Raw genomic sequence first — 22,680 nt, forward strand, 5'->3', positions numbered from 1 at the left:
AACTGATCTGCAGGTGTGAGTCTTTTGCACTGGAATATAAGCTCTTGCAGGGCAAGGACTGTGTTTTGTGCATCTTGTATCCCCAGTGAGGAGCCCAGTGCCCGGCATAAAGCAGGCATCTTGTACTTTCTTATGTCTGAATTACTAATCCTTATAGGTGGTTCTGTTTCCAGTTTTCAAGTGAAAGATGGCAGAGTCATGAGCACATGAACTCCAGGTGCGCTGGCTAGAGCGCGTGCAGCTGGGATGCGGCACTGACCAGCACACGGGCATCCTGACCAGGAATCCACGGAACATATACTATACTCAGTCTTTCAGACTTTTACTCAAAAACTAAATGTCGCAGGCTCACACTTCACAGCCTGGCAATTCCTTATTAGGTCAGGTTTAAAATTTACTGCCCCAATCATAAACATGATATAAAATACCAATACGATTTCAGGCTACAAATAATTTTTCATATTGTTAGAACCTGCATTACTGTGTTGGTTGTTTTTTGATACTCTATCTCAAATAGTCTTAAAGATTTGAGACATGTAAGATAAGAATTTTAAAATCCATGTACTAATGGGAAAAACAAACCCATGAGCTACTGTAAGTGGCTGGGCAGGACCTTACACTTGGACTCTGACAGTAAATTTATATTCACATGTAGAATATTTCATACAGAGTTGAAGTAATTAACATGTTAAGTCTTATAGGTTCAAATATAATACAAATGATTGCTAATTATTTGTGTAATAGGACTGGGTAGCTCATTATGGTCAAATAATCTATTTTTTAATAGACTATTTTTAAGAGCAGTTTGAAGTTCACAGCAATATTAAGCAGAAAGTGCAGAGTCTTCCCTCCCGCCCCCTGCCCCCCACACACACACAGCCTCCTCTGTTATCAACATCCCCACCAGACGGTACACTCGTTGTAACTGATGAATCTACTTTGACACAACATACATCACCCAAAGTCCGTATTTTACAATAAGGTTCACTCTTGGTGGTGTACATTCTGTGGGTTCGGACAAATTTATCACGACATACGTCCACCATTAGCGTAGCATAAACGGTAGTTTCACAGACTTAAAAATCCTCTGTGCTCTGCCTATTTATCCCTCCCACTCCCCTCACTCCTGGCAAGCATCCTATTTTTAATAAAAGAAGAAATCAGAACTATCTATCACATAAAATAAATTCCACAACCTCATTACAGTATTCAGGGTAACTTACTCTGTATTACCACCGGTGAGGAATTAGAGTCTTCCCCGAGCTTACGTGTGGGCATTCTACCAGAAGGCAATACTGCGCCACGACTCTGCATTCTGATCATGAATTCTTCATACTATTATCAAATACTTAGCTGTGTTTTGACTTTATCACCAAAGATAACATATTTAGCATATTTCTATGGTGATTTCTTGCTAAGTACCTTTAATTCTTAGGAAATTGATTCACAGGATGTACGCCACACCAGCACACATGATGATCCCTTTCTTGTTATGCTCTAAACAGCAAGTGCTTTGTGCATTCACAGTATCATTAACACCGCTAACACCAGCCTCGAGGGTTTTATCCCCTGAACGTTGCCCACAGTTTAAATCAAAGTAACAAATGCACAATTAACCTGAACAGAGGGGAAATGCCTACTCAGCACCTTAGGAAATGATCTGGCTGAGTTATGAGTCATCTCATTTTGCAAAGTAGCAATAAAAATGAGTCTTTCGTTTTGCAGAGGTACCACTGGCATTTACAGCAGATGATTAAAATAAAGGAGAAAAATAACTTGCATTTGGTCAGCACAGGGACATTTTATCCCGGCTATGCATTTCTGCCTCTGCAGATTTCATCTATCAACAGAAATATCTCCACAGTTGTTGCCAAGGGTCCAGTTATTCCCCAGAGATTCCAGAGACTGTGACTCACCTTATGAAAGTTTCTGAAATATGCTGCCTTTTCATCCGGAAATTTTTCTAGCCTTCTGGGTCCTTTACTAGACGCCTTCTTGAAAACCAACCAGCATCGTCTGAAAATCTGAAAGCAAACAGAGGAATTCTATTATCTATCTTTTTACGTGAGTTTGCTACCATTAGGAATTTATCTACTCAACTGATCCAGTGGGAGTAATTTTTTAAAACATACTTATCTGACAGAGAGAAGAAACTTGGGAAGTCATAGGCATGTTGGTATTTAAAATTCCAGTGAAGTTAAAAAACAACATTAAATACAAAAATGAAATTTTTTAGTGCACAGATTTTATGTTATGACATTTTCCAATGTATTGGCTTTTATCGTCTTTATAATCTGGGTATCAGCACCATATAAAATATTTATTCTCACCATCCTAGTGACAGACAAGTCAGTTTTCCATGATAATGAAGTAACAGTTTACTAGGGTGAATAAGCATGTTCATAAGGTTCAATTTTCTATCTTTGAAAAAATATATTTAAAAATTAACTTACAGTATTAATTAAAAAAAAACCCAAATGCCCATATATTACTTTAGAAAATGAGAGAGATGTTTTTTCATAATGGACACATCTGTCTAACCCTTCTATACTTTTATAGCAACTAGCATTTATCAAATGCTTATTATGTGTAATACATTTTTGAATTTATTAATACTCTTAATCCTCATACCTACTATCTCGGGTAGGTTATCTCCATTTTAGGATAAAGATGGTGAGAAAATGTCAGGATTTGAACACACAACTGCTGAACCACAGTGATTCAGCTTTGGTTAAAAAAAAAAAAAGGCAGGGCTTCATATTGCACAAGCACAGACCCTCATTTCTGGACCTCACCCTTATTTTACAGGACTGATTCATACTGGCTCTTTAGACTGTCACCTCATGCCCACTGTATCACCCTCCACCCACAGGTATGTTTAAGGCACAGCAATAAAATGAGTCTCTTTTCAACAACTGAAGAGGTCTAGAAAGGCAAATTCCCTATTTCAAATTTTTACAGAAATGCGTATCTTTGCTGGCGTTTACATTCTTTAGAGCCAGAAACTCACATCACTATATTTCTCTTCTATTCCTTCATTTAAACTGCAAAGTTGCTGTACTGTTTTGTCTTGTTTTTTTTAACTAACACAGGCTAGATTATACAATTCCTTCGACGTGGGCATTGTTTCTTACTCACTAGAAGACAGTGTGTCTCCTGCTGAAAGGCACTCTCAGAACCGTCACATGAAGACCTCTCACTGTAAGGGCAGAATAAATACAAGCACCCAGTTTCACTTCACTCGCGCCACCTGTCCTGGCTCCTTCCCAGCGGCTCTGGGAAGCACACGAAGGACAGCCCGCCCCTTCAGCACACGTGGGTGCATGGCTCCTTCTCTCCTTCTCCACCTGCTGGACGTGCGCCACCTCCGTCTGTCAAGAGATTCCTAACCACACCCCTGGAAGTAGGGCGCTGAGCCACTCCTCCGGAGCTCCCGCTGTGCCTTCCACATGCTCGCGTTTCCCACACTGTGTTCTAGTCGTTTACTTACTTGTTGGCCCCTTTCGGATCTCCACCCCCGAAGTAAAACAATACTTTAAAATACAGTATAAATATGGATAATACAACATCAGTGTATGGTTTGTTGGATTCCTCACCTCCCGTGAGATGCGATCTGGAGATGGGGCCTTTGGGAGGTAATTACGGTTAGATGAGGTCATGGGGGGCGGGCCGCAGAATGGGATTAGTGCCCTTATAAGAAAAGACACCAGAGAGCTTGCCCTCTCTCCATGCTCTCACAAGAAAACAGGCCACGTGCGCACGCAGAGATGGGGGTCGTCTGCAAGCCAGGAAGAGGGCTCGCCCCAGAACCGGGCCATGCTGGCCCATGATCTTGGACTTCTAATCTCCAGAAGTATGAGAAAATAAATGTCTGTTGTCCAAGCCAATCAGTCTCTGGTATTATGTTACGGCAGCCCAAGATGACGAAAACAGATACTTTTTCGATTTTATTAGCAAAGTAGCAGTAGTAGTGGTACTGTGGAAGTGAAAAAAAGTTACATGAATCTGAGTGGAAATTGGAGAGATCAGAGGCAGATAAATAAACACATCATTCGCAAAGTGGGATGCACATAGATTATTAATATTTATATGCTGATTATTTACTAATAGTTCATAATGCTAGCTAAGGTAGGAAGACTCTCCCTGAACGGAATTGAGACCAGAAGCCCTGGTAATATGGTTTCTGTTCTTTCCTACAGGGGAATGCTCTCCCCCATACACTTTACTGCTCATAGCTCAGGAACCACGGTGATGTCAAAGGAACCTGGTAATTTTCATGGAAATACACAAACATACTCACTGCAATGTCCCGTCCTGTGTGACTACAGTTATCTTCTACTAAAGAGTGACTTAAACATGAGTCAGAAAGCGTAAGTGTTCCCACTTAGGCACAAAACGATAATCATGTTATTTATCTAGCACCCATTCCTGAGATTTAACTTAACCAAAAGTCAGTTTAATGGGCCTGTTCCATCACAAGAGGTTGATCTGATGAACCTTAAACTTCAAATAGGATTTTGGTTAGAAACTTGGAAGAATTTCTAATTATAGTGTTACGGAAATGACAGGCCAGTCAAGAAACAAGCACCACTCGGAGGGTTGGAGTACTCAGATGTATTACGCTGGCGGGCTCAGGGGGGCTTCTGCTCTGAAGCTCTGAGCACCTCCAAGACGCGCACAGGAGGTTTTATAGGGTAAAGTACAAGCTTGGAGTATTCGGCCAATAGGCATTTAACAGCTTTAGCAGCATTATCATCACAAAAGTGGAGGTGGGGAGGCAGCAAACCAACATTCCAAAGCCAGATATGTATCTGAAAATCCAGCTGGCTAGCAAAAAAACAAACAGCAAACAAACACTAATTAACTTAGATTTACAAGTTAGTCCAGCAGAACTCAGATCAGTATTCCAATACTTAGACTTGTGAGTTATCTTGTTAGCCTAGCCCAGCCTCTCCTTCACATTCCGAGACCTGTGAGTGATCTTGTTAGACCAGCCCTGCTTTTCCTTCACAATAGGAGTTGCCAAACCTGAGTGTCCATTACACGAAAGAGAGTGTCAGAAACTTTGTTTCTAGAGATTTTAAAGAACACTGGAGATAGTGGCATATCTGGGACAGTTTATATTTGTGTCCCATCTGAAAGCAAGATATTATATTGAGACTTGGAGTATAGAATCCAATTATTTATGTATGACTGTGTATCAGATAATCATATCAAGACAACAAACAATAAGCAAAGCCCATTCAGAAACAGTTACTGCTGGCTTAGGCCATGAGAAAATTCAATTACTTAAGTCCTGGGTCTTCTTCCTCTCACAAAACGTGTGCAGCACTACTGAAAGACACACTTTGGTTTTATAAAGAGCAGTTAACACACAGGATTAAGCTTAATGCACTGATGAGTTTCACTTTAGCTATCTTTTCAATATAGATACGAGCTTTCAATACTGGCTTATATTTAATTGCTGTCAAATATATTTCAATACTAGATTACTCATTCATTCATTCAAAAACATATTTGAGAGAACTATGTTCTGTCAATACAGTACTAAAAAAAAAATACAGGTTAAAAAAAAACACTGTTAACAGTAACAATAAAAGACCCCCAAACCTTTCTGCCTTTACAGAAACAAAGGTTCTACCTCTTGGAATTTCCATTTCAATGGGTAGGCACGTGATAAGTGCAATAGTAAACAGTATTTTTCAGTGGTGCTACACGCCCTGGAGAGAGGATGAGGGGAGGCTCACCCACAAGCGTACATTTCAGCATTAGAGGAAGTCTGCAGTGATGCAGACAAGTGGGGGGAGAGTGCTTCAGTAAGACAGAACTGCAGGAGCAAATGCCCTCACGCGGGAGCTTGCCTGAACCGTTACTCCAAGAACTGCAGGAGGACAGTGCGGAGGGCAGAGAGAGAGGGTGGTGGGAGGTAAGAGAAGAAAGATATGGGAGATCCAGGTTAGGAAGGTTCTTGGCTTTAAGATTTAAATCAGATCCATCAACTCTTCCTCTAAGTTAAGGGAAATGTTCTTAAGTAAAGGAAATCTCAGCAAATTTAAGATTTAAAAATTTTACTGAAATAACATTTTAAAAATAGTTACACAGGGTCAGGAATATTGGGTATTTCAGGTTGATTTCTATTAAAGGCCTGGATTGTTTTTCAAGCCACATGTCTCGAAAATGCAAGACTTGCAGTTGTCAATTGCAACGTCTACAGTTCTGTGGCTGTTGCCCACCCAGAGTGCAGACTGCCAGAATTAAATGCCTCCACTGAAGGCCTTCCTTTGTACACACTTGCAGCTCTGGATACAGTTTACAGGCTGCTGAGTTCACTGAAATAAAGGCAGTGGCTTTCGGATAAATGTAAAACCAAAAGGGTTTTTCTCCACCTGTGGACTGATTAGAAATACTTAAGAATACAAGAGCTATGAAAACAGATAAGCGTGAACGAAAAATACTGCAGACAATATCAGTAAGCAAAGAATGCTGAAGCCATCAAGTCATCAGCGGCTGCCGCCACCCCCCAGGGAAGACAAGCCTGCAGCCCGGCCTCTGCAGCCACTCACAATGGTGCTCCCTGAGGGGACTCAGAATAAGAAAGGACAGGACACTGGCCCTAGATGGCTAGGTGCTTGTCAAAGGAGTGAATTCAATGAGCCCAAATGTTTGCTTCCTCCCATACATAGAAAAGCGCTAAATTCTTCAACTTGAGATGCCTGGTTTTCTTTAGATAACAAGTAACCTTTTATTGTTCCAACTACCTGGTCTTTGTTGTAAAGCTCCTGTATATCCTAGCTCCTCCCCTACCTCTTCGGAGCAGTCCCTCAGAGTGAGGGCTGCAGTCCTCAGAAATATCCGCCAAATAAAACAAACCTCTTAACTTTTAGGCTGTGCGTTTATTTCAGTCGACAGAAGCCAAAGATAACTTTAAAGGTGTTATAAGGGTCACTAGGCAGCCCATAATGAGAAAAGGCGAAGGGTGTATTTCTGAGGATATGGGATGCAAATGTATTGTCTTAAACATCTACGAGTCTAAATATATTTATTTTTACCTGTAACTTAATTTAGCAAAAAAAAAACTTGTATCTCATAAAGTATAAGAACTCATCACTAATTCAAGGATTGTTTTGATTTAACTGTTTTGAAAATATTTCTACTGGCCATTTCTGTTTTAGGTTATACAATCTGTGACTGAAAAAAAAGTAGAGGTAGAAAGTGAGGCATTAAGCATGAGAAGAAGTGGAGGCAGACTGTCATTTTATGTGTTTGGATACACATTTATATTTATACATAAATGTATTTGCACTTATATCTATTTGATTTTTAAAGATTTCAGTTTACGTATGTATATAAAATAATATACATAAATATATATGCTTCTATCTCTGTATAAATGCCCATCTATTTAAATATGAAACAAGAGACCCCAGAATTAAATACTTCTTTTTCTTCTCTTTGGAGAATAAAGTTCAGTTTCACAAAAGAAAGTTCTCACCAATTTTGGTAACTCAAGACCTTTGCATCATTCACCACTGTTTAAGGCAAAATATGAAGATTGCTATCCTTTAACACTGAAAAAATGCTTAGAGAGTACTATGTATATTATATTTTTTCTCATTTCATGGTTGAAAGACCAAAATAAATGTGTTTCTATTATCTTGCTTTCTCTTTATCTTAATAACACAGAAGAACGAATGGAAATTCACAAAATGCAAACTATGATTCCCAAATTCTCACCAGTGGCAATTGTTGAGAAGGTCAAGTTTTTTTTTTTTGTTTTCCACTTGAATATATATGTAGTTGTGTCTACTGCTTTTGTCTACCAGGCCATCAACAAAATAGCGGGAAAGAACATACACATGGTCTAGAGTCACAGCCAGAAATGAAACGCTTCACAGCGGCAGCAGAAGTTTTAGGTCAAGAGTGTGAAATTGACATCATCATCATGCGCATCAAAACCGGTTGCAGAGCAGACCTGCTGAGCAGTAACCCAAGCAGGTGGCAATTTTTAGAAACAGTCTCAGCACTGGAAGGGTATTTATCATTACTCTCTTCCTGCACCCACCTTTCAGAGATCCCAACACTGACATGACGGAGAACAAACTACCCTTTCTCTTTGCTCACAATTTCCAGAAGAGAACCATGCCTTCTGGGTTTTAGTTTAAATCAGAATATTCTTTGGCTCTATTCAACTTATGCTTTTAAAATTGACGTTGTTTTATGTTCATCAGTTGTAGAGGTGAAACTCGATAATCAGCAAAAACTACATTTCCAGGTACAACCAGTGTGTTTCTGTTTTAGGAATCCAGTTAGTAGAAAGTTCAGTAAGTCAAAGTCAAATGTCCAAATCAAAGCCTGGAATAGTTCCTCTTCAGTTTACTTCCTCCTCTGAGTTTTTTACTTCCTCGATTTGTTAAGCATGTTTTTGGTCACACAAGCTTCAAATCTCGGCGCCGTCATTAATTCCTCCCTTTACCTATACCATACCAAAATCTATGGGCAAAATCCAAACAACAAACAAAACAAACAAAAAGCTACAAAAGAAATAAAGAATTAAAATAGTAGAAGGCCTTAAAAATCAAAGAGAATTTTCATTTGATGAGCAGAAAATGGAGCCAATGATCAGCTTTTTTTAAGGGAGTGACAGTATGGAAATACTATTTAAAAAATATTAGATCAGAGGCAGGGTTAATGATAACTATCACAATAGAAAAATTTCACTATGTAATTCACACCATAGGAGGAGTTTAGAACTCTGCCAATGTTGAGGGCAATGGAGAGAGAGATGAACCCAAGATAAAAAATAGTACAGGAAAAAATTGAAATTCACAATAAACTCAAAACAAGTGAAGATTTAAAGATGAGTTTTTATACCTACTTAGCTACATGAATGATGGTATTTATGCAATTATCAGGAAACCTAAGAAATGAGTTTAGTTTTAGGTATACTGAGTTTAATATGACATTTAAATAATTGCATTACCAAAACTGCTTCTGACAAAGTTATAATCTGCATTCTTCCTGTAAAATGCATACTTTTCAGACTACTTCAGAATAATTTCTCACTATTAACTATATTTTCTTTGGGAAAACATTATTTTACTTCGGTTAGCAGATGTAAATTTACAGACTCACCCAGTGTTGATTCCTCCCCTGCTACTCAGAATCTAGTGCTTTTTTGAACATCTAGTGCCTCTTTCAAACCTTGAGGTTAAATAGATTTAAAATATGTAAGAAGCAAACACATTTCCATTACTTCTGTTTGAAATCAGTATACCAATTTGACTTAAAAGTCCTTATACCTCACCTTCTGAATTGTCTTGAATGAAATGTTTAAACCTAAAACAGAATTATTCCATGCCTCTAATAATCCACTGCTCTTTAAATGTAATGATATTTCCAGATGTTGGTCTCAAATGAGGGACTTAAACTAAGGTGTCAACTGACAACAGATGTGAGTTTTCTGGCAATAAACTTGATTATAATTGAAGTTACTGGTTTCATTTCAATTGACCATGCTACCAGATTTGGTAATGAACTTAAGGAATTACTAAAACGTCAGTCATAAGTGAAACTTTGTAATAGTCTTAAGGAAATCCCAGAGCTTGTAGGGTTAGTAGTTACTAATAATTAAATTCTCTTTTTTGCATAAGTACTGCATACAATACGTTATCATACATATACCCAGAGGGAACCTTAATTCTAAAAGATACATGCACCTCAATGTTTACAGCAGCACTATTTACAATAGCCAAGACATGGAAGCAACATAAATGTCCATTGACAGATGACTGGATAAAGAAGTTGTGGTATATTTATACAATGGAATACTACTCAGCCATAAAAAAGAATAAAATAACACCATTTGCAGCAATATGGATGGACCTGGAGATTGTCATTCTAAGTGAAGTAAGCCAGAAAGAGAAAGAAAAATACCAAATGATATCACTTATATGTGGAATAAAAAAAAAAGACTCTAACTTATTCACAAAACAGAAACAGACTCACAGACATAGAAAACAAACAATGGTTGCCAGAGATAAGGGATAAATTGGGAGTTTGAGATTTGCAGATACTAACTACTATATATAAGATAGATAAACAACCTCCTTCCGTATAACACAGGGAATTATATTCAGTATCTTACAGTAACATGGTTAAAAAGAATATGAAAACGAATATATATATGTTCATGTATGATTGAAGTATTGCGCTGTACATGAGAAATTAACACATTGTAAACTGACTATACTTCAGTAAAAATATATTTTTAAAAAATACTAAAAGAAAATAAAATACCATCTAAGAAATAAAATATTTAGGAATTAATTTAACAACAAAAAATAAAGTTGGGAAAACTTACATCAAGCCAAGAAGAAAGACGGGATTGCTCCAAGGGCGAAAGCCTGGGCCTAGGGGAAAAAGGATGCTAAAAACAAAGAAATGTTGTCTAGTTCTTTATTTTCTGTCCATATTGTCAATTTTTGTCTTTTGTCTATTTCTATTTTTTGAAGTCAATTGTGAGTGGGAAACACCCCTTTTTCTTTCTTCCCTCAAACCTACCCTGTCTCACTTGTTCTCTCTATACCTAAATCACAGAGAAATGTATCTGAAATATCTGTAAGACAGTCATTGCTCTTGAGAACTGGAAACCAGCCAGTAAAGGAGAATTTACCCATTTATTCTGAAACACTGCGTATTTCAGCACAGTTGCAAAATTTCACATCTAAAAACTCAAGTGATGAGAGAGACCAAAGAAGATGACTGAAAAGAAGAAGGAAAAAGAGGAAGGGTCTGAAATGTGCTTTCCTTCTTCTGAAACCTACGGAACCTAAGGCCCATAGGAGGCTTGTTTGTGATTAAACCAATGAAGAACTCTTTAATGCTCGGTTATAAATAAATGTTTGCTCCCAAATAGACTGTTTCGGAAATACCCTCTCAGACAAGCTTTGTATCGTTTCATTTCAGGGACACAAATCTTGTGCAGTAATAAGTGATTTTTTTTTTTAATCAAGAATAAAAGAAAATGTCAAGATCTAAACTAAATGGTATTTGAGAGTACGGGCTCCTTGAAGCCTTAGTTCTAATCCACGCTCTGTACCTCAGCAGAAGCTTCTGGCATCATGGCGTGAAAGAGACATGAAAGCTTCAGGAGTTCGAAAGCTCAGAGAAGAAATAAAGTGTGACTGATTTCAAATGTATACAGTGTGCTTGAAATGAAATGTCTTAAGTGAAAGGTTTTACTCAGAAAAGAAAATTTCTTTGCAAAAAGTATCCAGTGTTTCTTATCTATTTTACATTTTTATTTCTTTTATTTTCCCTAATTTAATTTTGGCTGCTGTTTAAAAAATGTACTGGCTTTCTGTTTAGAGCTACATAATTGGATCTGGATGCTCTGTATCTGTTTTAGTATTATTTCAATATTACAGTTTAATCTGACTTTTTCTCTTTGATCAACATTGCGGGCATCACTTCAATCAGGTAGCAGCAGTAATTTTGACTTTCAATATTAGTAAGTAGCACCTTAAGTTCTTATATATGTCCCCCACTGTTCTAAGGAATTGACAATTATTAACATAATTTAAAACACGCCAAAACCCAATGAGGTAGGCAATATAATCATCACTGCTTACAATATGGGACACTCAGGCAGAAAAGTTAAGTAACTTTAAAGTTTGGCCCAATTCTAAATTACTGCTACAGTTTGCTAAGTTGGCTTTCTACCTCTGCCTTCTCTCTAAACAATTCTGTACATCACCATCAAAATAATCACGCTAATGTTTTCTTAATTCTCTGGCATGTTTAATGGATTCCACTTGCTTGTCAGGTACAAGACTAGCATACAAAGCCTTCCACACCATTCCTATCCAGCCTCTCTCCACCCACCTCTCTCCCACTTCCTTTTATTCAAATCAAGCCATCTAAGGTGTTTTTAACCATTTTATTGAGGTATAATGCATACAAGAAAAACTATGTGTATTTAAGCCGTACAACCTGATGTTTGGTGTATGTACACGTTGTGAGATGATCACCACAGTGCAGCTAATGAGTGTATCTGTCACCTCATAGAGCAAATTGCAAGAATACATTATTGTTAAGTATAATCACAACACAGAACTTTCAATACTTTCTTTGGACCTCTAGATATCCTGATATCTGGTCAACCTGATTAATTTTTCCTCAACATAATACTTAGGTTTCAAGGAAGGAAACTTTGGGCAGATCAAGGTGGCCTGCTCATATTTTCTTGGATCTCCATAAAGAAACACTAGAACCATAGAAAAAAACTTTGAAAATTAGTTCCCACTACAGGATTGAGGGGTAGAGTCTACAAAGATGAGGCTAGGAGACAAGCTTCTCAATTTATGAAGTATATGCCGGTAATACTCCTCACCTACCTAGTAAGGAATATTAAAATATGATCAATAAGTGTTTGATGTTTCACAGAGTGATTTTGGCTTTTAAAAGAAAATTTATATGGACATTCATTGAAGGCTTCATGGTCACACCTGCATTTTAGGAGGGCTGACTCTGGCGGTGGGGTGCTGAGTAGCTTGTTGAAGAAAAGCATGGGGCAGGGAGATCGCTTCGTTGGCTTTACTTCTAACAACGGCTGACACTTATTAAATAAATTTGCTGTGTCAGGCACTCTTTCACTTAACCCTCACACCAATATTGTATGGTAACTACTATTATTTCCATTTTACAGATGAAGCAACTGAGGCTCAGAGAAACTGTCGACTAGCCTAGGAGGACCAAGGACAGCATTTTGTATGTGGGAGAGTGGAGAGAGGGTAGGGGAAGATGGATATTTAAAGGGAAATGGAGGAAGGGGATTCTGAGGAAGACGATCAGAATGCGGTGACAGGGGTAACTGGAGAGTTAAGTACCAGCAATGAAGACAGCAGGAATATACAGGATGGTGTAGGAACAGAGAAATCAGTCCTCCAAGGTGCCTATTTTAGCTACTCTTACTGAGGAAAACAGAAGGCAATGTGCAGCCTGCTTACAAGAAGCGACACTAAAAGCTAGACACCAGGCCCGTGGTGGTCTCTGTTGTAACACGAACACTATAGGACTTGCTTATCTTTCTCCTCGCTCTTTCCATATTCATCCTCCATGCAGGTTCTTATATATCAAAATAACATTTCCATGCTCAAAATGCATTTTTCCAAGCAACAAGATACATGGAAAAAGAACCTATTTATCTAGTTTTTCAATAAAATAATGATAGCCCTGGAACTTTATAGTATTTGTCACATGTCACAATCCCGAAACATCCAATTGAATACAGCAGGTTTATTGTAAAACCTCTGCTTCGAGACAAGTCCTTTTAAAAAATCCTTCAATCATTCCCCCAGAAAAAAAATCACAATTTGAAAAGCTTTCTAAGGAGCTTATTTTTACCAGAAGCCCTATCTCTGCTACATCTTGAAAATGCTGGATTATACTGTCAATACACTTTTAAGACATATTGTTATAAAAACCACATAAAAGCAGAGAAAATTCCCTCTGCAAAAGAGGCTTTATCGGCATCCTGGCCAGGTAACTACTGACGATGTCTCTGAAATGTATTTGCCAGACAGCGTTCATAAATCAGTCCCTGTTCAAAAGCACAAAATCAGAACAGGAGTAGAAGTTCGCATATTTGTGTAAAATTAACATATTCTTCCAGACATAAAGGGATAATCCAATTCTTAGCAACAGGTCTTACTCAGAGTAAGTGCTCAGTCATTAGCTGAGGGTATAGATCCCTAAATGCAATTCAATCAGCTCAACAAGCATTCACAGAGTGCTTACAATATGCCACTGTGCCAGGCACGGAGCACTGTGATAATGAACTTGCTGCCTAGTGGGGCAGCCCAGCATGCAGAAAATAAGTTCAGACCACCGAAGAAAGCAGCACAGTAGTGATATTCCCAGAGTGCACTGAGACAAAGAGGAGCAGGTGACTCCGCCTGAGGAGGAGAGGCAGAACGAAGCAAAGCCGATTACAGTGAGGCTGAGTCAACCCGGGCAATATCAGAGGCAGAACGCAGGCCTTTTATAAAATCAAAGTGAAATATGAACCATTTCATCTGCGGTTATTAGAACAGGATTTAAATCCTTCTTTCCTGTGTGTTAATGTGTATATTCTCCTGTCTGCATGACAATTTTCATGAATTAATTTAAGATACATGAAACTGGTCCCTCATTCATTCAGTCACTAACCAGCTAAGTGATACTGGACAGCTTTCTGAACCACTTGAGCTTACTTATTTCCCTCCTGTAAAACAAAGGAGCTGAACTAAATCACTATTAGGAGTCCTTTTAAAACAAAAAATATTGAGATACATTGTGGATATATTAATACATGTGAATACATAGGCTGTATTTCTACCATTTACTGTTCAAGAATGATTAAGAATAATGTAATGATTTTGATAAAAATAATGACATCTATAGTAACTATAAAAATTTCAAACACTGTAAAATGCAAAAAGAAAGTCTTCTACCAATCAGAAATAACTATAATAAAATAACCAACATTCTATATAGATTCTCTCTTCATATACCTATATGAATGGATGGTCAGAGATAATGTTACAAAAATGAGATGTTTAGTAAAACTATGTTTAATAAGAGCAAAACATTCATTTTACTTCTCTGATTTAACAATACGTATTTAGTAGGCTGTATTTCATTAGTCCTATTTTTACACATCCAGTTCTATGGCGTTTAATTTACACTCAAACTGCTAATAACGGACTAAATTACGTAAAGATAAATGCACTCAATGCTTATTAAACTCTTTTACCATAGATTCTCTGTTCTGGAGGTCATTACTCCCATGCATTTTTTCAGTGGACCTGATTTTACTGCCAAGCTATTTGCTCTAAGAAAGGTTTGTAGGTGTATTCCTTGAATTCTTACATCCTTGGACATCAGCACATGCCTTCTTAATATTTATTGGCTATTTGGCTGGATTAAGTTTCTTGCTAAATTTCTGTGAGACCTCACAGACAACTGTGCTAATTACATAGATATTGAGTCTGGCACTGGTCTCTTTCTATGTCATTTCCATTTATTTTTGGCAGGATTTGGTACTTCATTATTATTTTTAAAGAATCCTGTCTAGGTGTTATAATTCCTAAGGTATTTCATGTTTAAGAAAGTATGTCTATCACATTGATATTTGGATAGTAATTTGGCCAAGGACAACGTATTTCGGGTAACATTTTCTATCACTCAGAACTTTATAGGATTGATACATTATTTTCTGGAATCCAAAGCTTCATAGGAAAATTTTAGGCTCATCTGAATGATCCCATTGTAAATCATCTTTTCTGTTTAGAAATCTGAAGAATTCTAGGTATTTAGTTTTTAATAATAGCCTAAGAAAAAGTAGAAACACTATATTTAATTAAAAAACACAGAGGTAATACCTTTAAAATCAGAAGCATGATGAGAATGTCCATTATCATATAAGTATTATATATTATGCCAAACAAATTAATTAATCAAGAAAAATGAAAAAAACTACATTAGGGTTAAGAAAATGTAAAAAAAATCTGATTTTTATAGAAATTATATTGCCTACATTAAAAAAAAAAGTGAATCCATATCAAATTCTTAAGATTATAGTGATTTCAGCAGGTCAGCCAACCACAAGATCAATATACCATAATCAAGTGCTTTCCTACTCACAACAAAGATGTAGAAAATATGTTTTGCAGTGGCACTGAAAATATAAGACAGAATAAATCTAAGAAAAAGTGATTAACACTAGTATGGAGAAAACATGTAACTTTTTTTGCAAGACACTACAGCAGTAAGGAAAGGAAGAGACATGTGAGCAGTCTAATGATTCACCTGGATTCTCTTCACACTAATCTAGGAATGAAATTTCAACCCAAGCATGGTACTTTACGCAACTTTGCAAATCTCAAATCAAGGCAGATGCTAAAGAAGAATGAGGTAAATGTTTCTCCCATTCTGATATGAAGACTTACAATGAAGGTGCAAAAATAAGGCTGTGTGGTACTGATGCAGAGACAGATAAAGGGACAAGCGGAAATGAGCATGGAGCTCATCGCCTGGCCGCCACACACGTGGAAGACTGATGCATGACAGGGCTGGGATGCAGGGCAATGGGGAAGAAGACTACGCAGTACACAGTGCTGGGAAGACTGACTACTCACACGGAAAAAAGCAAAGAACAAGTTTTATTCCAACTGCTCACTGTATACAAAATCAGTTCCTCTTCATAAATATTATAAATATAAAAAGCAAGGCTTAAAAATTTTTAGACCCAAACATAGGATGACAAATTTATTACATGCTTGAGAAAGATTTTTTGGACTGTACATCAAATGTACAGAACATGAAGGTAAAGATTGATAAACATAACTGTATTGAAATGTAAAATGCTACTTGTCAAAATATATCATTAACTTTAAAAAAAATTCTTGGAGATGTTATGTGAAATACCCAAGACATGACAATATGTATGTGACTTATGCAGATCTGGCTATTGTGAGTGAAAGCCGGTAATAAACCAGGATGTTTGAAGGAATACACAAAGAGTATTTACAGATACATATTCTCCAACAAGTCTAAGAAGAATTTGTAAATATTGATTTTTATTATTCTTTGAATCTTTGAGCACTTTAAACATTGCATAATAAAGATTTTAAAAAAGGAAATTTTTAAATTTATTCCGCTCACATCAGAACATTTCATCACTCTAATTCTTGGTATCTCCCAGATTTTGGAAAACAAAGTATCACTGCTTTTAAGTATATCAGAGTTTCTCTTTCTCTGATAAGAATCGGAAAGAGCCATGACTTCGTGAGAATTTATTGTTCTAACGGGATAGTTTTAATGCACCAGAGATTAATTGATTAGTTGAGGTAAAATTTGAGGCATTTAATTCAAAATTTACAGCATGCAGCTAAGGTATAGCAAAGAGTCACTTAGGCTGAATTAGAGCTTGGATGGAAGCATATACAAAGAATAAGGACTGTAATTGGGAAAATAAAAGAAGAATGCAGTTACTAAAGCAAAACGGGAAAAAGCAGAGGTCAAATATAAGAGATGTTTCAGAGGCAGAGTGCAGAACCATAAACACAGACTGGCAGCAGAGAGGTCAGTGTTCAAAATTCTGGCGCAGCTGGTGGGAATATCATCTTTCATTTATATGTTGGTAATTTTACATCACATTTATCTAAATCTCTATATGTTCTGGTACTCAGAGCAACTGCTTGAGGTAGATAATTATTTAGAGCATGGCCTTCCCGCTTTATGGACTGAGCAGGTAACATCACATTCACATACTCAGACTCTCACTCTTCAGGAAATATATATTAAGAGAAAGTTCATTTTGAATAGACTTTAATATTAATAGCATCAAAATTTGAACATAATTTTGTTTGGTTCTTATTTATTGGGATGAAAAAGTATCAGATATTTGTCTGTAAACATCATACATCTAATGGATCATCTAAATGATTCTAGTTTTAATTTCACAGATAAAGAAATGGAGACAAAATAATTTCCCTAAAATCACCACCACTTATTAATTAAATATTTAGAATTAGAACTTAATTCTGCTGACCCTGTGCTAGTATTTTGCCTGTTATTCCATACTTCCTCCCATGTGAGACAGTTATATAATGCTTCATACAAGGAATATTTTTGATCACTTAATTTTTGTTTTAAGTAAAACGCCACACTTGAATAAGTAAATTTAATAACAATCATGAAAAAATTTTTACCTCTAAAATAAATACAGCAATATATAGGAGTTATATAGGTTGCATACCAACACAACAAAGACATATAATTCAACTCAAAGATTAAAAATTGTATTACATTCATATTAACATACTGGACCAGATAAACAGAATTATGCGGTTTTTCTTGCATAGTTAAGAAGACAAGCATTCACTACGTCAAATCTATTTGATGTCAAGCCTGCTGTTAGGACTGAGCCTTCAGCCTAGAGGGCTGAAGATCTTTAAACGTTTTACGTACATTAGATAAAATTTGTGGGAATTATTAGTGAAAAATTAGGAATTTTCCAATCAAAAACAACTGCTGGCATCTTTAACACACTCTGGAATGCAGTGACTTAACACTTTCAGAGCAGAAAGATGAGCTGATTATTCTAGCTACGCCTCTCCCACAGCTGTGTGCAGGACCAAGGTCAGGGGAGTGTGGGGTTATCATGCTCCTTTCAGATTTATTTCCTGGTCACTAAAAACCAGCCTAGCTGAGCAGTACCAGCACTGGATGCTGTCAGCATCTGAAAGATTCAATTAGCCCTTCATAATCCAGTATCTCTGAATTCATGTGTAAGACTTACTTTCTTTCTGTTATAGATAAAGTAATTTTGGAGAACAGGGAGACAGCACAGTCAGAGGGCTGGGATAAAAGTGCTACTGACAGCAGCAGGACTTGCAGGTTAGTTACTTCCTCTTACTAACCCTTCGGTTTTGCCAAATTCAGGCACAAGACAAGAATGACTCGTCACAGGACAAAGTCTCTGGCCTGACAATGAGGCAGAGAAGTAAACAGAAGGCATAAAAATTGGAAAGGAAGAAGAAAACCATCTCTAGTTTCAGATAACGTAACTTCCTATTTTACAGTTCTAAGAAATCTCTGAAGAACAACAAGAGCTAATAAACAAACTGTACTGAACACAAGGTTTAAAATACAAAGACGACTGCATTTCCGTATACTAGCAACTAACAATTGGAAAATAAATTTAAAAAGTGAAATGGTATAAAATGCTTGGGAAAAAAACATACCGAGATCCAGGGAAGACTGCTCTACTGAAAACGACAAAACATGTTTGAGAGAACTTAAAGAAGACTTACATAAACAGAGAGAGATACCCTGTTCTTTCCAAATTCCTATGGATTCAAAGCAATCATAATCAAAATACTAGCAGACATTGACAAGTTGACTATAAAATTTATATGTAAGGTGCAAATGACCTAGAACAGCTAAAACAATCTTCAAGAAAAGCTGGAATTCTAATACATTGCTGAAGGTGGTGTACAATTGTAAACCAGTTTTGGAAACTAGACGTCCTTTTTAAAGTGAAGCACTCCCAATGACCAGCAATTTTGCTTGTGGGTACACACTTCAGAGATTATTGGGTTGGAGAGGCTGAGAGAGAAGGCAGAACTCAAGCAGAGACAAATGGAGGAGGTTCAGACCCCCAGTTTATGTAGGAGCGAATATGACAGGAATTCTGACTTGGTTGGGTGTTGCTAGGGAGACCAAGGCTTTTACAGTTACTTAATTTGAGCCTAAGGGTTAAAGCACATACGCAACATTTGTTATCGTAGACTTGGGTTCTTGGCTTTATAAATATGCTACTATGAACTGCGATTTATTTTATCCTATTTAAAATCACCTTCCTAAATATCTCGGTTATACGTATGAATTACAGCCTGCTCAGAATGCAGACAGGCAAGACCACTCTGTGTGAGTCTACATCAAAGGGTTAAAGAGCACACATAAACTTGTTCAAAAAACTATATCCAACCCTACCCCAAGTTTTCTCAGAAGGGACTAGACATATATACCCTTAAATAAATAAGTTCGACTGCCTTATATTAAATACACAAGTACTCACTGAAAACCAACTAAACCCATAACCCAGGATATTCAAAGAACAGATAGAAAAGGCTTGGCGCTATGCAGATCAGCTAGACTATGAGATAACATAGCTGCTGTCATTTAGGTAAACACAGAAAGACACCACAAATAATGCTGCATTTTGTTCAACTGCTTTTCTTTCCAATTATTTTAAGTTCTTGTAAGTAACTGGAGAACAGAGATCTTAAGTGATGTGTCTCCTTACAATAATACATACATTCAACATATCCATAAGTCACATTTACAAGCAAAAGCCAACTTCCTTTACCTTAGAAAACTAAAAAGAATAAATCCATACATGGCTGATCTGATTGTATGAGTGGTTCTATTCAATCTCTTGCTGTTTGAAAACACACATACACACACAAAGGGACTTCAGGTGGTTCCCCCATCCTCCAGTCTCCACACATCTGCTGGTAATCAAGCATTTCTATCAAAGTATAAAAACCAATGATTTAGGAGTTATAAAAAGAAAGATAAGTTCCTTGATTGTCAAACCAGGGGAGAAATATTAAAAGAGAAAAGTAAAGCAGTTTACTTTATAAGAATCTAAACTTATAAAATTTAGAATTTATTATGTAATAAACTTAGTAGCTTTATTTTTTTATTGGGTACTGAAAAGAAAATAATGCATTTGTCCACGTGGAATGTATTCTAACATACACTTCTCATTTAAATAAAACAATTACTGAAGTTCCTCTCTTGTAGTTGTCAGGTTAATGATTATATTTGCATATTATGAATCTATTCTGTTTTTTATTCTTTTTCTGTGCATAATTCCTAGCACCTTATTTTTCCTCAACTTGACTTAATAGAAAAGTCTGTTGGCATAATGTTAAACATGACTTATTCTGTATTATAGAAGACATGACAAGACGCACTAAAAATAAATTTTTAGAGCATAATGAGGACACAATTGAAATGGTTGAAAAAGGAAAACTGTCAGAACTAATTTTTAGTTAATACCGAAATTATGTTAGCAATAAGCAGTATCGTACATATGTTCATCTAGACGTGTGTAGTTTACAATGTAAAACAGAACTGAAGCAGTTTCCGCACAGAGGACTGAGTGTTTTGTTTCAGTAATTAATCATTTTTTTCTGACGGAGGAGAGAATACTGGATTAACGTAACTAAACGTGTGATTTTTTGTTTGTTTGTTTGTTAAAGAACATACTTGTACCATTATTTCTTCCTTATTCCTTTTAGTCTATCACAAATGTCACTTTTCAAATGACTGTATTCATTTGGTCCCAAAAGAACAGACATTGAAATTGATGGTTTCTCATAAGGTTGTTTGTTGAGAATTTTTATGACTATTTAACCATCACTGAAGTTAGACTTTTAAAACAATTTTAGCCCTTTAAATATCTTAAAGCTATTGACAGTGAATACTTAAAGAAAAATATCACTTAATTTGTGAAGGAATCTATTACTTGACTTATACAATTAGAATTTTGAATGATTAAATACATTCTGACTGAATTGACAGAAAAAGCCTTTACTTTCATTTTTTGTAAAATGAGAAAATGCCCCTTCTTTGGAACAGATATTGTTTCATGCAGAATCGTAAAAGTATTGCTGTGTAGACTGAAAATGACATTGAGAACTCTGTCAATACGCCTTGATTAAGGCTCTTTTTCCCCAGGGCACTGACTGCAAAACAGAAAGGGGACCAGAGCTCTTGATTTAAATAGAAAAGAGGCCTCTCAGTTATCACCGAATGTTGACAGACATCTATGAGATGTCCTTTCGAAAGTACCACCTCAGTGTTTTCAACATGTGGGCGTAACCTCGTTTCCCTGACCTTCCTTTTACTGCGCTTCCCAGACTTAAGTGGATTTTCCCAAGTGGAAGGTTTGTGGCAACCTGCATTAAGAAAGTCCATGGGCACCATTTTCCCAAGAGCATTATTTTTAAATTAAGGCATGTACATTGCTTTTTAGACATAATGCTGTTGCACACCAACAGTCTACAGTATAGTGTAAACATAACTTTCATATGCACTAGGAAAGCAGAAATTTTGTGTGACTTGCTTTATTGCTATATTTGCTTTACTGCAATGGTCTGGAACCAACAACATCTCTGAGGCATGCTTGCGATGACAATATTTTAATGAGAATGAAAATACCCTGGCCTGAGAGAAGAAGAGGGAAAAAATACCGATGGGTGATGTAGGGACTTAAAATATGAGATAATGGAGACATCTCAGGAGAGCAAAGGAACCGAGAATAATGTTGGGAAGAGGGGATACAGACTGAGAATGAAGATGATCTGGACCACACAGGCTTGACTGCATGGGGTGGATTTGGTATCGCGAACATATACGACGGAGGAAGCAAAATAGGAACTGAGTTACTGAACTCACTACCTTGATGAGAAACTACCTCCTCTTCTACCAATGAGGAAAATGCTTAGAATAAGCAGAGACAAATCAAAGAAACGAGAGTATTACAGAATTTTATCATAAACCAAAACTCTGAATTGGAGATGCCTACATGGATTAACCTCAAGTCAACTAAGAGAAATATCCATGTACTTTCTGTCTAAACCCACTTATTAAATGATACTATGGTTTAACCTATTTAAGTTGGGGACTTAATAAGTAGGGCCTGAATTAAAATCATATAGAAAATTAACAAATTCTCATGTGTTTATAAGTTAAACAAAAATCATTTTGTTTCTTTACCAAATTATGGCAGGTACAAAAGTTTAAAATTTTTTTTTTAGTTGCCAACTTAGAAACTAGATTTGGCATGCATTTGCAAAGGCTCAGCTTAAATTTATATTAAACTATGAAATCAGCAGGTTATTCCCAATGATGGCCATCAGCCTCCAATAGTGCTGCCTGATAAAACTTGGCTCCCCAACTAAATGAATTTATGGAGTTTTCAATAACGTCTGGTGTATTACTGTGATTCAGTTTCGGCAGTAAGTAATCTAATTTACTATGTAATTTCCTTCCATTGCACATGAGGAAGAGGAGGATAAGCACACATGTGCAGAGAAAGAGGAGAAGAGAGAGGAGAGAATA

General features: G+C 36.7%; 1 protein-coding gene across 1 annotated transcript in view; it reads right to left on the minus strand.

Moving 5' to 3' along the window:
* DOK6 (docking protein 6) overlaps positions 1–22,680 on the minus strand; it is a 272,876-nt gene that overhangs the window by 187,022 nt on the left and 63,174 nt on the right. Inside the window, exon 2 of the mRNA XM_006215593.4 lies at positions 1,917–2,024. Coding sequence (XP_006215655.1) covers positions 1,917–2,024 — 108 coding nt within the window. The remainder of the gene's footprint in view (positions 1–1,916; positions 2,025–22,680) is intronic.

The sequence above is a fragment of the Vicugna pacos genome, chromosome 30 (assembly GCF_048564905.1).
Source record: "Vicugna pacos chromosome 30, VicPac4, whole genome shotgun sequence".
In the NCBI taxonomy this organism is placed as follows: domain Eukaryota; kingdom Metazoa; phylum Chordata; class Mammalia; order Artiodactyla; family Camelidae; genus Vicugna; species Vicugna pacos.